The sequence below is a fragment of the Pongo pygmaeus genome, chromosome 19 (assembly GCF_028885625.2).
Source record: "Pongo pygmaeus isolate AG05252 chromosome 19, NHGRI_mPonPyg2-v2.0_pri, whole genome shotgun sequence".
Classification (NCBI taxonomy): Eukaryota; Metazoa; Chordata; class Mammalia; order Primates; family Hominidae; genus Pongo; species Pongo pygmaeus.
Genome location: NC_072392.2, coordinates 10,764,253 through 10,778,778, shown reverse-complemented (window position 1 = coordinate 10,778,778; position 14,526 = coordinate 10,764,253). Strand labels below are relative to the sequence as shown.

The window sequence follows — 14,526 nt, the reverse complement described above, 5'->3', positions numbered from 1 at the left end:
GGCCTAATGAACAGGCCGGCATGGCTAGACCCGCCCAACATCTGAGCCTGCCACCCAGGATGTGACTGGGCCTTTGTCATTCATGGAGTCAGGTCTGGGATCTGTGACGCTGGGTCAGCTGAGCACCTGGCTAGTCCATCCTGGTGTCAGTCGGCTGCCCTTTAGGATCCGGGTCATGAAGAGGCTGTCATCTGGTGACATCATGGATGAAAAATTATGATGACTTTGCCAAGGGAATGACAAGGTCTCAGATGCCGAGAAGAGGCAGAGCTGTGAGACAGCAGCAGAAAGACAAACCTCTCAGAGGCACAGGGGTGGCTGCAGCCCCAATAGCCCAGCAAAATCGCAAAAGGACAGAGGCAGAGGGGCCCTCAGTGACCAAATTGGAAGTTGCAGGCCAGGGGCTAGGCATCCACCTGTGCCTTCCACACCATGTTATGTTTCAGAAAGCAAACGTCCAGAGGAGTGTAACAGATGCCTACTGTCTTATACTTCCCTGTTTTTGCAATTTTTTCTGAAATTATTAAATTGCAATATAATCTGAAATTATACCATTCATGTGTTAATTATTGCCTCCACTCTTAGCGTATTATCTCTGTGACATTAGGTCAAGATCAAGATCATACTTGATCTTGATCCTGCTGCCTGACCCATAGTAGGTGCTAATAATATTGGTTCAATTTAAATCCCACTTCAGCTCAAACTTCAAAATGTGTAGGGGTCACTTAGTGTTACCCACTCATGGAGAATGAGCACCTTGGCTTGGTGAAAAGAGGGGACAGCAGCCAGAACCCAAGCAGGGTGAGAAGACCCTACCTTCTCAGCCTCTCACCCAGGGACACAGACATGGCCAACAGCATCTCCGTGTCGCCAGGGGAGACGGGGAGGGGTTGAAGCATTTGTCTTGGTGTCTGGTGGCATGGTGGGCCACCTTCAGTGGGGTGCTGACTTTGCAATTATGTTTTTTCTGAAAACTTGGTTTGAGAGTCTAAATTTTCTATCTATACTACTAGCTAGAAATCAAAGGATGTCCAAATAAACAAACAAACTTTTTAGCTGTTGCTATGGGCTGTGGTTGAATTCTGTCCTCCCAATTCATATGCTGAAATCCTAACCCCCAGTAACTCAGAATGGGACTTTATTTGGAAGTAGGATCTTTGCAGATCTAGTTAGGATGAGTTCATACTGGAGCAGGATGGTGCTTCTTATAACAGGGGAAATGTGGACACAGACATGTGCACAGGGAGAACGCCATGTGAAGATAAAGGCAGAGATCAAACTGGTGCATCTACAAGGCAAGGAACGTCACAGATGGCCAGCAAACCACCCGGAGCTAGGGCCGAGGCCTGGACCCCATTCTCCCTCACAGCCCTCAAGGGAACCAACCCTGGAGACACCTTGATCTCAAGACTTCCAGGCTCCAGAACTGGGAGATGATACATTTCTACTGTTCGAGCCACCCTGGCTGTGGTGCTTTGTTACAGCAGCCCTGGCAAAGCATGCAGCTATTTCCAGCTGTGGATCCAGCCTTGGTAAGTGAGCAAGTCACAAAGGATCTCTGTGAGAAGAAGAGGGTGGTGGTGTTCTTCTTGCTAACGGGAGTGCAGCAAACTGCTCTCTGATCACCTGCCCCTCATCCATGCCTGCCTCTGCCCAGGCAGTTTCTGGTTCCCATACTTGGAGCCACCCTCCCTACTCACTTTCATCTCCCTTTTCTTTCTAGCCTGCCCCACTCCAGAGCTCCAGACTCACCTGGCTTTGCATCAAACGTCCCAGTAGGTCTCTCCCAGCTGTGCAAATACCAAGGCTGCCTCAACACACAGGAGTGGTTACTTTGGGAAACAAGAGTAAGAAAGATACACAGGGGCAGAGGTGGAGAGGCACCTCACAGCCTGGCCAGTCACCTGGAGTGGGGCCATGGTTAGCGATTTGCCAGAATGGCCAGGTATCATGAGAGAGAATGCAGACCACAGAACTGAGAGTATGACGTGGCCCATTTCTGTAAGGAAGAAGGATGTTTATGGTTCTGGGACGCATCCTCCCAAGGATGCGTCCCAAGGAGTTCATGCTAATTAGCTCTGGATACTGAAATAGCAAGTGGTTTCAATTTTCTTCCTTTTGCTCATAAATAGGGCATAGTATTTTAGCAGGAAACGTGTATGTGAGTGTGTTTGTGTGTGCAAAAAGAGTAATACAGTCAGCCCTCTGTATCTGGGGGTTCCAATGCTGCAGATTCAACCAATCATGAACCTAAAATATTCAGAAAAACCACAAATATAAATAATAATGCAACAATAAAAAACATGAATAAAAACATAGTGTAACAACTATTTACATAGCATTTACATCATATTAGGGATTATAAGTCATCTAGAGATTACTTAAAGCATACGGGAGGATGTACATAGGTGCTTTTTTGTTTGGGTTTTTTTTTTTTTTTTGAGACAAGATCTCACTCACTCTGTCTCCCAGACTGGAGTGCAGTGGCATAACCATGGCTCGCTGCTGCAGCCTTGACCTCCTGGGCTCAAGCAATCTTCTTGCCTCAGCCTCCTGAGTAGCTAGGACTACAGGCATACACCACCACCCTGGCCAATTTTTGTATTTTTTGTGGAGACGGGATATCCCTATGTTGCCCAGGCTGGTCTCAAACTCCTGAGCTCAAGCAATCCGCCCGCCTCGGCCTCTCAAACCTCTGGGATTACAGGCTTGAGTCACTGCACCCAGCTGCGCATAGGTTCTATATAAGGAATTTGAGCATCTGCGGATTCTGGTATCCCCAGGGGTCCTGGAGCCCATCCCCCACAGACAACAAGGGACAACTGTACTGAAAATCTTGAGTAGATCCAGAACCTAAGGAATCAGCATTTACCTGGATGCTCAATGTCTATGTCGAGTGAGGCTGACCTGAAGTGCAGTAGAAGGGGAAGCTTTCTTTGTTATCTGCTTCTCTTTGACCCAGCGTGTTAGGTGGGACTACATTGACCAACCATGCCGGTTGACCCAGAAACAAAGGATTTTCCAGCATGCAGAAATTTTAGTGCTAAATTGTTGTCCGTGGTGGACTAGAGCCACACACACAGGACTCTGCAAAGGGACCTGGGAACCTGTATATGGCTAGACCGGGACTCATTAGCCCGGCCCTGTGCAGACACAGCAGCAGTGCTTGTCTTGGCACTGGGAAGAGGCCATTGCTGTCCATCAATAGTTTTTCCCAAGAGACTCTCTCCTACACAGGGAACAATAAATTGAAAGAGTCATGGCTTCCCCAGCAATGCGAGGTGTTCCTGTAGGTACCTGGCCCCTTCCGAGGACCTAGTGGGACAGGAGGCAAGTACTGAGACGGAGATTGGCCTCAGCTACTTCCCACTTTGAGATGCTCCAGAATGTTCACCCGGCTTGGTTCAAGTCTCGTGGCGTTTCAGATCCTAAGAACTATGGTTTAGGTCATCCCCTGCCACCTTCCCCAAAATATTTTCTGAAAGTTTCTTTCTCATCCTGGCTTATTTTACACATAGAAAAATGAAGGCCGGGCATGGTGGCTTATGCCTGTAATCCCAGCACTTTGGGAGGTGGAGGCGGGCAGATCACCTGAGGTCAGAGTTCAAGACCAGCCTGGCCAAGTAGAGTTTGAAACCCCATCTCTAATACAAATACAAAAATTAGCCAGGCATGGTCGTGGGCACCTGTAATTCCAGCTACTCCAGAGGCTGAGGTGGGAAAATTGCTTGAACTTGGGAGGCAAAGGTTAAAGTGAGCCAAGATCACACCATTGCACTCCAGCCTGGGCGACAAGAATGAAACTGTCTCAAAAAGAAGGAAATCAGATCCACCTACTTATTCTCACCCTCTGGGGAAGGCAAAAGTGAGAGTGTAAATTATTTTCTTCATTTATCTGGGGAAACTGAGGCCCAGAGAGGTTTGGTGCCTTGTTCGAGCCTCCCTGTGAATCAGGGACAGAGGGGTAGCTGTCCGTAGCCCTACCAAGGACTGCCGCTGCATTTTCCTCATTTGATCTTCACCCCCACACCCACTGTGAGTAGCCACAGGGATAAGATCGCTCCATTCCATGCAGAAGGGACACAAGCAGTGTCTGGAAGGGCTTACAGAGTCATCTATCATGAGAGAGAAAACGAACATAAAATGAGTTCATGTAGAAAACACAGAGGCAACAGGCCCTGGAAACATCCCTTGACTTTTGCCTGGGAATTGCCCTTTGATCCACACAGAATCCACTGCAGGAAGAGGCCAGAAGTTTCTTCTCACCCTGTTGTCTTCTCTCTGTCCCCTCTCTGTCCACTCTGTCTTTTCCATCTCTACCCCTTTCCTGCCCTTATCCTTACTGTCCATTATCCTAGGGAGCTCAGATCCTTCTGTCTGCAGAGTGAGGACTCTACAAGGAGGCAAATCTTCTCTTGCTAATATGGACCAATTCTTACAGCAACACTTCAAAATCGATTGATGTTACAAACTCTTGTCTATATCCTTTACATAAAACCTTTTCCCCCAAGGAAGAGAGTAGGGCAGAGAGGTGAAGAGGAATGGAAACTCCACCGCTCCACCCCACTATATTAGATGAAGCAGCTGTGTCTCAGTAACAGGGCACTCAGGCTCTCTGGCTCCCAGGGGTTAGAGAAAAAGGCACAGAACAGCCCCTCCCCCAGAATCACAGGACCGCCAGCTTGGCAGATGCATCCAAGGGCACCCTGACTCCTCTGCCATGTGGATTGCAGGTCCCAGCGACGAGCAGCCCAATTAACAGTGATGTCAGACTGTTTGGGTCCAGATCATTCCTGAGCCACGAGACAGTCAAGCAATATCCTGCCCCACTGGCTGCCGTGCTCATAAAGGTAGACCCACGTGTACTTCCCTGTGGCTCCAAGACGCACCAGCTCGCTCATTTGCTCACACCCAGCAGGCAGAGAAGGCAGCAGCAGGCAGGACCGCCACCCTCCCATGCAAATCACCCCTGGGAGTGCAGCTGGGCTCCTCCCGCTCCTCCTGGGCAATGTTCCTGGGGAGTCTGTGGGGAAGATGCCATCCAGGGCGCTGTGCACTCTTCCTCATCCTCGCCCTCCTGCTGGACGCAGTCGGCCTGGTCCTTTTGCTGCTGGGGATCTTGGCCCCCCTGAATTACTGGGACTTCTTCGTCTACACAGGTGCCCTGATCCTGGCTTTCAGCCTACTGCTCTGGATCATCTGGTATTCCCTCAACATCGAGGTGTCTCCTGAAAAACTGGACGTGTAGTTTCGCCATGGGAAGAGGAGAAGAGACGCAGGTGCTGTATGCAGACATGTCTGTGAACCTGGGGCCCTTGGGCAGCAACGCGTTGCAGCTTCCACCTAGCAAGCCACACCGGGACCAGGTGAGTGCGCACAAGAACTACCTGGCAGGGTGGCCGGAGAGGCTTAGACAAGCAGGGGCAAGACCAGGCCTCCTGAGGCCGTATGAGCAAATAGCCGGACACTGCACCTTGACTGGGGATCCTGTGGCCTCAGGTCCTGCTGGGGTGGCCAGCCAAGAGGACGTGGGGCAGGTGTTTTCTCCTCTGGGCCCTTTTCCCTGCAGAGGCTGGAAAGAGAGTCTCAACAGCCCCTTCCACCCCTGATACGCCACGAACAATCCTGGCTTCCAGGCACAATGGGAAGTTATCCCTTTAGCTTGGAACCTGGGGAGAAAAAGACCCCATCTGGGTTCTCTGTTGGGAAGAATCTCTGCTGGGGAGAAAAGTCTTTAGCACGGGAGAGGACGGAAAGTTCCCCAATGACTCTTGTGCCCTTGCACGCATGAAGGGGTGTGAACTGGGCTACAGTAAAAGCAAACAGAGCAGAACCACCCAGAACGGCCCCTCTCATTCACTTCCTCCCTGCACCTGCCCAGATGGGATACATGAAGGGGGGTAGGGACTACTCGCCTCCGTGCCCACTCAGTGCACACACCTCCTCTCTCTGCAGTGTTCCCACCCCACCCTCACTCACACTCACACGCAACCAACACATGTGCCCAGCCAGTCTCCAAGACCCAGAAGTCAAGAGAGTTTGGCTTCATGGATTTCATCCGCTGAGTTGCACGTCACAGCTCAGTCTATTGCGTGCAACCAAAGAAGCAGAGAGTTGTAAGATTTTTTCACATCAATACAGAGTCCCAGAGATAGAGTGGTCTGGTCCTTACAACCCTGAATTAGAGATGGACAGCTGTCTCCAGGGGACTGAAGTCAGAGCCATGGTCCATTGGGCAGCCATACCCTCCTCCCCAGGTGGGCCCAACCTGCACGCAGGTGTATCCAGGCACTCCAGTTTCTTACTCCCTTACAAGAAGTAAGAGCAAAGGTCGTTGCTGAGTTGAAAGAAGGAAATAATAATTGTGTCTTTTGTGGGGGATTACACCTGACTCTCAGAACTCAGAGAAAAGAGAAGCAAATTGAAGAGGTCTCAGTAGAGTAAGGTAAGCCCATACCTAGGAAATGATGTAGAAAGAGATGAGAAGTCAGTCCCACTCTGATCTTCAACACTTGTTAGCTGGGTGATGTTGGCCAGGTTGCACACTCTGAGTCTCAGGATTCTCATCTGTAAGATGAAGAGAATATTTCTGGCCCTTATTGCTGCAAGGATCGAAAAGAGATAAGGCAGGGAAAGGCTGTACAATTGATGTGGTTCTTACACCAGATGTCACGCATACAAAACACATAATCTGGGATGAGTTAACTGACCCAAAGTCCAAATGTGAAGTACCTTGGTGTCTCTCAAATTGGTAGTGATGGGGGTCAACTCACACTTTGCATCAGGAAACTTCAGAGCAAAAAGGGTCCCTGGTTTGTGTGCTGGTAAGTTGGAATGTGTCAGGCACCGTGCAAGACACTGGGGATAAGAAATGAGACACATGGACCAGGCACAGTGACTCGCACCTGTAATCCTAGCATTTTGGGAGGCCGAGGCGGGCAGATCACTTGAGGTCAGGAGTTCAAGATCAGCCTGGGCAACATGGTGAAACCCCACCTCCACCAAAAATACAAAAAATTAGCCATGCATGGTGATGTGCACCTGTAATCCCAGCTATTCAGGAGGTTGAAGCAGAAGGATTGCTGGAGCCCAGGAGACACAGGCTGCAGTGGGCAGAGATTGCACCACTGCATTCCAACCTGGGCAGCAGAGTGAGACCTGTCTCAATTTAAAAAAAAAAAAAAAAAGAGACACATGACATGGGGGCTCTACTCTCAGGGAGTTTACCATCAGGTGAGAAAGACAGACACTCACCAAAGATTCACACTTACAGAAGTACAATAACAAAGTCAGGTCTGCTCTAGGAAGGAGAGGAGCATCCTCCCACAAGAATATTCAATACAGAAACTGACCCAGAAGATGGAGTCAGGGAAGGCTTCCTGGAGGAGGTGATGTTAGGCTGAATGCCAAAGGAAGAGTGGGAGGTGAATGGAAAGTCTTTCAGGGAGAGGCAATGGCTTGGGCAAAGGTCCTGGGATAACAGGAAATAAAAGACGACAGGGAGATTGAAGGGCAGAGAGCAAATGTCGGTGAGGGTTAGGGCTCTGTGGTAGACAGAGGCCAGATCTGGCAGGGCCTTGAGGGCCCTCTGAAGGATTTTGGTCATTACTTGAAGAACGATAAGAATCCACTGAGGGCCGGGCGCGGTGGCTCACACCTGTAATCCCAGCACTTTGGGAGGCCGAGGTGGGCGGATCACGAGGTCAGGAGAACGAGACCACAGTGAAACCCCGTCTCTACTAAAAATACAAAAAATTAGCCGGGCACAGTGGCAGGCGCCTGTAGTCCCAGCTACTTGGGAGGCTGAGGCAGGAGAATGGCGTGAACCTGGGAGGCAGAGCTTGCAGCGAGCCGAGATCACGCCACTGCACTCCAGCCTGGGCAACAGAGCGAGACTCCATCTAAAAAAAAAAAAAAAAAAGAAAAAAGGAATCCATTGAAGAGATATAAGCAGAGGTAGGGGCCTAACGTAATTGGACCTGTGTTTCCAAGAGACCACCCCGGCCACAGTATAGATTATTATGGTTATGATTATTACCAGCTGAAACCCATTTAGGGAGCCAAGACAAGTACCCAAACAACACAGAGTCCCCAGTGTGAGGCTCCGTGCCCTGAACAGCCTTCCCTCGTTGAACAGAAGTTCAATAGCCCGGCGTTGAAGAGCATGGGCCATACCTAGACTCTCTGGCTTGAATCCAGTTTTATTCCTTTCTAGCAACGTGACTTGGGGCAAGTTACTTCACCTCTCTGTGCCCCATTACTCCAAATATGTAAAATGGAGACGGTGCTAATAATAGCCACTACATCATAAGGATGTTGCCCAGATTAGATGGATTAATATTTGTTCAGCACTACGCAAGTGATGACTAAATAAAGCGTCAGTCACGATGCAGGTAGCCAGCATATTACAGAGGGTGAGGTCCTGACACATTATGATCAGTTCTAATGGCAATGTACAACATTAGGATTTTTCGGTAGATATGAGACTGAATGCTGCTCCAGAATGCTAGAGTTTTGTCCTGGTTCAAAGAAATTTTGGAAGTTTTAATATGTTCTTTATTGTATTCCTTACTGAACCTCCATCCCCTGACACATTTCAGGGATGGCCCAGAGTGACAGATTCGTGTGTGCTGAGACCTGCTTTTCAGGACGTTGCTCACTTATGGGGCTGCCCAACCCTCCTCCACCCCATGGCCTTGGGCGGGTCATTTTACTTCCCTTTAGAGTTAAACATGTGGTTTCCGGCTGGGCACGGTGGCTCACGCCTGTAATCCCAGCACTTTGGGAGGCCGAGGCGGGCGGATCACGAGGTCAGGAGATTGAAACCATCCTGGCTAACATGGTGAAACCCCATCTCTACTAAAAATACACAAAAATTAGCCGGGTGTCGTGGTGGGCACCTGTAGTCCCAGCTATTCAGGAAGCTGAGTCAGGAGAATGGCATGGACCCAGGAGGCGGAGCTTGCAGTGAGCCGAGATCGCGCCACTACACTCCAGCCTGGGTGACAGAGCGAGACTCCATCTCAAAAAAAAAAAAAAGAAAAAAAAAAAAAAGATGTGGTTTCCAAGGGAGGTTTCAAACTGTGTTCTGCCAATGTCCCTGGAAGGGAATTGGGCCTGGGGTGAGGGGCAGAGTGAGGGGACAGGAGTCCAGCAGCCCTACCCACCCCATAACACACATTTCACCCAGAACAGTGGAGCTCTCAGCAGCTTTGCACATTAAACTGGCATGTAAAACTTCACATGAACACAAGCTTCTGACGCCAAAAAAATATTTGAAAAGCAGCTCGTCTCACTTCCCCTACAGCCTACGACCTTTGGCCTATATGTCAATGCCAGACACATTCACGATTTACGGGCGGATTGTAACTGGCTTTGCCAGCTCTCTCACTCTCAGAGCGGGGTAAAAGGAAAGAATGTGGGCTCCCTGCATTCAGAGCTGATGCTAACATTCCTAGCTCAGGCTTCAGAGGCTCTGTAAGATGAGGTTGAGGCCGGGCACGAAGGCTCATGCCTGTCATCCCAGCACTTTTGAAGGCCAAAGCCAGAGGATCACTTGAGGCCAGAAGTTGGAGACCAGCCTGGCCAACATAGTGAAACCCCGTCTCTACTAAAAATACAAAAAATAGCCAGGCATTGTGGCTTGTGCCTGTAACCCCAGCTACTTGGGAGGCTGAGGCAGGAGAATAGCTTGAACCCAAGAGGCGGAGATTGCAGTGGGCCAAGATCATGCCACTGCACTCCAGCCTGGGCGGCAAAGCAAGACTCCATCCCCCAAAAAATAAAAAAAAAAATGAGTTTGATAGGACCTGCCCCGACCCTGCCCCAGAGATGAGGAGGTCCCATGCCGGGTCAGGACAGGGCAGGGGCCTGGCTGCCCCGCAAGCCCTCCACCCACAGCCTGTGTGGTTCTCTAGAGACAGAGGGCAGGGTGGCTGCTAAACCTCAAAGGCACCCCCAGGAAGTTTCAGGGTGAGTGGCTGATTTTTATAGATCAACTGTGCTCCAAGAGAGACAGGCTGCCGTTTGATTTTATCACCTGGTCGCTGTATTTTCAGATTTTTTTTTTTTACTCCATTTTCCACTGCTTAGTTATTTCCTGCAGATAAGGATAAGTCCCCAGGCAAAGTCAGAAGAAGACTCTTGTCCTTTTTTAACAGGGTGTCCAAGACTACACACCCAAACAATACACACACACCAACACCTTGCACACGTACACACACATCCCTCTTCTACTGCACGTGTTCATGCACACACAAACACACCCCCCACACACTCACATCTACCACACACACACACCCAGAAACACACATTCACAGAAACAAACACACCCACTCTCACACCAACCAAAGCCAAAAGGCTCACAGCCTTGAGCCTTGGAAAATGAAACTTGTTCCTCCACTTCAACTTTTTCCAACAGGCAGCCTCTCCCCTCTGCCCACAGAGGAGGCCAGTGGAGTTGCCAAGTCAGCTCAAAGGTGAGCCTGGTAAAAAGCCCTCCTCTCCTGCTCAACGAGTCTGTGCCCCATGCAGACATGGTGCCAGGGCTGTGTGGAGGAGCAAACATTTCTCTAATCTCTCCAAGGATTTTTAATCTAAGGGGAGAGATAAAGCATGTGCACGATACTTCACAAAGTTTCCAAGGGAAAATGCATTGCGGGAGATAAGCACAGTCTTGCCAGGGCTCTGAAAGCTGAGAGGAGGCACAGAACCTCCTGGTTGGGGGAAGCGTGCCGTGTGTGGTTCTGACTGAGCTGCTAAGGAACAGGTAAGAATGTGACAAGCAGAGATGGCACAGGGACAGCAGCGGTAGGTGGTGGGTAGGGGGGCAGTCCAGGAAAAGGAAGGACTGCAGAAACGAAAGAATTAGGGTGTCTAGGAAAAGCTGAGCAGGCACATTTGCCTGGGGGCTGGGGTCTTCTGTGCTGGCTGTGCAGGACTTTGAACACCAGGTGAGGATTCTGACACTAGGCGAGGAGGGAGGAGCCTTCAATGGTGTTAGATACTAGAGAGCAGCATGATCAAGCTTTGCCTGTAGAAGAGTAACTAAGCGTCCTGTGCAGAATGGATGAGAGAGAAGCAGCAGAGAGACGGCAAGGCCATTCAGCAAGCTCAGGTGGCAGGTAATAAAAGGGCTCAAGCTGAAATGATGGCCACGGAGGGGAGGGGAGAAGAGCAGAGACTGCATGAGTGGAGAACAGCCTGTCCTGTTCTACAACAGGTCGGGGGTGGCGTTGTCAAAGACTTCAGAAAGCGCCCCTGGGGCATGGAATGAGGGAGGTCAGAAGCAGGCATGAGTTTGTTTAAAATGATTCATTTTCTTTTGAACATGCAGAGTTTGATATGCAAATCGTATATGAGCAGAACTACCTAATTGGCATTGAAGGTGCAGATTTTAAACTCAGAAGAAAGATCAGATGTGGAGGGAGAGGTTAGGGGTTAGAGACATGTGGATGAGATTACAGAGGGTGAGGATGTAGAGAGAAAAGGGATTGGGAGAGTGAGAAAGGAAGGAAGGAAGGGAGGGAGGGAGGGAAGGAGGGAAGGAAGGGAAGCAGGGGAGGAAGAAAGGAGAAAAGAACACTAAGATTCACTGAACCAGGCCCTAGGGTTGCACATTATCCCATTTCACCCTATCAACAAGGCCATGAGGAAAGTATTATTATCATCATCATCATTATTATTCCCCTTTCTTACAGATAAGGATAATAAAGTGTATGGAGGTTAAGTAACTTGCCCAACATAATGGAACTAGGCAGTGATCGAGCCAGATGATTGTAAAACCAGGTATATCTGACCCTATGGTTTATGCTCTTTCCATAAGACCAGGGGTAGGCAACTACAACCTATGGGCCAAATCTGGCCCACCTCCTGTTCTTGTAGATAGTGTTTTATTGGAGAACAGCCTGGCTCATTCACTCTCATATTATCTATGGCTGTTTCATGCTATAGTGGCAGGGCCGAGCAATGGTAACAGAGACCATGTGGCCTGCAGAGCCGATGACATTTACTACCTGGCCCTTTACAGAAAACATTTGCCAGACCCTGGCCTAGTCACGTATGTTTCCTATAGGAGCCAGGTCAGAACCTTGAGCCATGCCTGCATGTGGGGAACGGGAAAAGGAAAGCAGATGGAAGAGCCCAAATGGAAGTTCCCAGTAATAGTAAGGAAGAGACGTTATGCCAATGGCAAAGAGGACAAAGAAGGACAGTTATTAAGAGTGAGGGGAACTGACCATCAAAGTGCTTCAAAGCCAACAAAAAAAGGCTGAAGCCAAGGAAAGGCAGTTAGGCAGATCCGGCAATGTGCCTTTCTCAGTAAATGGTGGAGACAGAAATCAGATGATGCTACTCATCGGGTGGCTGAAGATGGGTGAGGAGTGAGTGCAGATTCATCTTCAAAGTATTTGGTGATGAGATTAAGAGGGTAGGGCAGTCACCTGCTGGCATAACCCTGCTAAGGTGGGAATTTTTAGAGAAGGGATGTAGAACATTGAGCAAGACAGTAAGTGGAGGAGAGAAAGTCAGCAGAGAGGAAAAGAAGATGCTGAAGTGATAGATGAAGATGAACCGTGATCACATCCAAGGTGGAGGTTGAGGCAGAATCCAGAGAGCAGAGAGAGGTAGGCATCAGCTTTGCCTGCAAGGAAGGGTAAGGAGAGGGAACTCAGATTTGATGAGAATCTTGATATTTATTAAGCCAATCACTTATTTTCATGATCTCATTCAGTGCTTACAACTCTGTAAGTGAGGGATTCAAATTTCCATTTTCCAGGCAAAGGAAGCTGAGTCTCATGTGGTTTCAGGGCTAGCCCAAGGTAACAGTGCCATGGAGAGGCTGCTCTAGGATTCAAACCTACATCTGGCAACTTCAAAGACTATGCTGGTTTCACCACACACAGGCTTGAAATTGATGGATTTGGGTTGGGGGCTGATCCATTTTATCTTCCTTTGTTCAATACAGGTCCCATCTGATGGAGGAGACTCAATTCAAGGAGATGCCCTCCCTTTACAGCACACCCTTTAACAGCATCCAGGAGGAATGAGAGGCTGCAGTGCTGAGGCTTTCAAAGTACTCACAAGGATGCCCGAGAACGGCTGCGATGCCAGGCTTCTGGCAGGTTCCAGGCTCCATCACAAGCCCAGCATCCCTGCACCAGATCTGACATCACTGCTGCTGTGCCAGCTGTTTATGAACGGCCTGAGTAGCTAGCAGATTTTTATGGCAGGAGCCCTGCCGGGGGCTTAGACACCAAAAGAGAAGTCTCATCCTCTGCAGTTCTTCTTGTGAATGTCCTTTTAGAAAAACAATTAGAACCAAGCACAAGCCCCAAAGTCCAAATGGGATCTCCTGCGAGCACATATCAAGCAGGATTGTTGCTATTTCTCCTCACGGGCTCTTTGGACAGACTGTGTGAGCTCCTGGAGGGTTCCACTATATCTACCCTTTGATACTGACTAGTTGGCTCATGGTGACATATTCCAATGTGTTGATTGCAAACATGAACGTACAGCCAGTGCTGTCTGCGGGAAGACTCTCTCCTCCTCAGTGGGGCCATACTGTGCACTATTAATGCAGCCCCACTTGTTTGCACAGCCTGGCCATGCAGTGGCTCATATTGAGCTTTTAGCCAACTGAAACCCCCTGTGCGTTTTTCTGACAAGCCAGCTAGGCCTCTGCTATGCTGTCCTTGTGTCTTTCATTTGATGACCTTAAGGGCAGGACTGTTTTTATCTTAAGTTACAGCTGGTCAAGTCCAGCCCAAGGACAGCAACTCTGAGGGTCAAGCCTCATAGGCTAACCAGAGAGATGTGCCCTGCTTTGTCACCCACCAGAGCCCGACCTGCCCCACTAATTTATATTTCCCCTGGTCTCAGTTTGTACTTTTTATTTATATTTCGCCCTGAAAGTGTATGTGTCTCCTATAAGCTGCCTCCGATCTTTCATGGTACGAGGAGGTTACCTAAATAAAGGAGATTTGGCCTTTGTTTTTATGCAACAGGACACATTTGCAAGTCTTCGTGATCTCATAATAGTTCTCCCAGTTTTAGGATATCCTTTTCCCATTTGTTTAACCTGCCTTGGTGCAAATCCTGTAATTCTGCACTCAGTACAGTGCCTCCAGGGAAGGGACACGTAGAACACAGTGTGATAAAGACAGAGCAAGGATGGGCGTGGTGGCTCATGCTTGTAATCCCAGCACTTCGGGAGGCCAAGGCAGGTGGATCACGAGGTCAAGAGATGGAGATGGTCCTGACCAACATGATGAAACCCTGTCTCTACTAAAACTACAAAAATTAGCTGGGGGTGGTGGCGCACACCTGTAGTCCCAGCTACTTGGGAGGCTGAGGCAGGAGAATCGCTTGAACCCGGGAGGCAGAGGTTGCAGTGAGCCGAGATTGTGCTACCGCACTCCAGCCTGGTGACAGAGCGAGACTGTGTCTCAAAAAAAAGAGACAGAGCACAGGTTATCCTGACACCATGAAGTCTTCTGGCATCTCTGTGCTCTGCCACCAGCCTACTGT

General features: G+C 49.4%; 1 protein-coding gene across 1 annotated transcript; it reads left to right on the top strand.

Annotated features, from left to right (window-relative positions):
- The first annotated feature begins 4,899 nt into the window (after positions 1–4,899).
- TMEM238L (transmembrane protein 238 like) lies at positions 4,900–5,248 on the top strand. The gene has a single exon (XM_054457184.2). It carries the CDS (start codon positions 5,009–5,011, stop codon positions 5,246–5,248), a length of 240 nt encoding a protein of 79 aa, XP_054313159.1. The 5' UTR covers positions 4,900–5,008.
- Positions 5,249–14,526: the final 9,278 nt, after the last annotated feature.

Coding starts and splice junctions, on each gene's coding strand:
- TMEM238L (XM_054457184.2), top strand. CDS start 5,009: ATGTTCCTGGGGAGTCTGTGGGGAAGATGCCATCCAGGGCGCTGTGCA.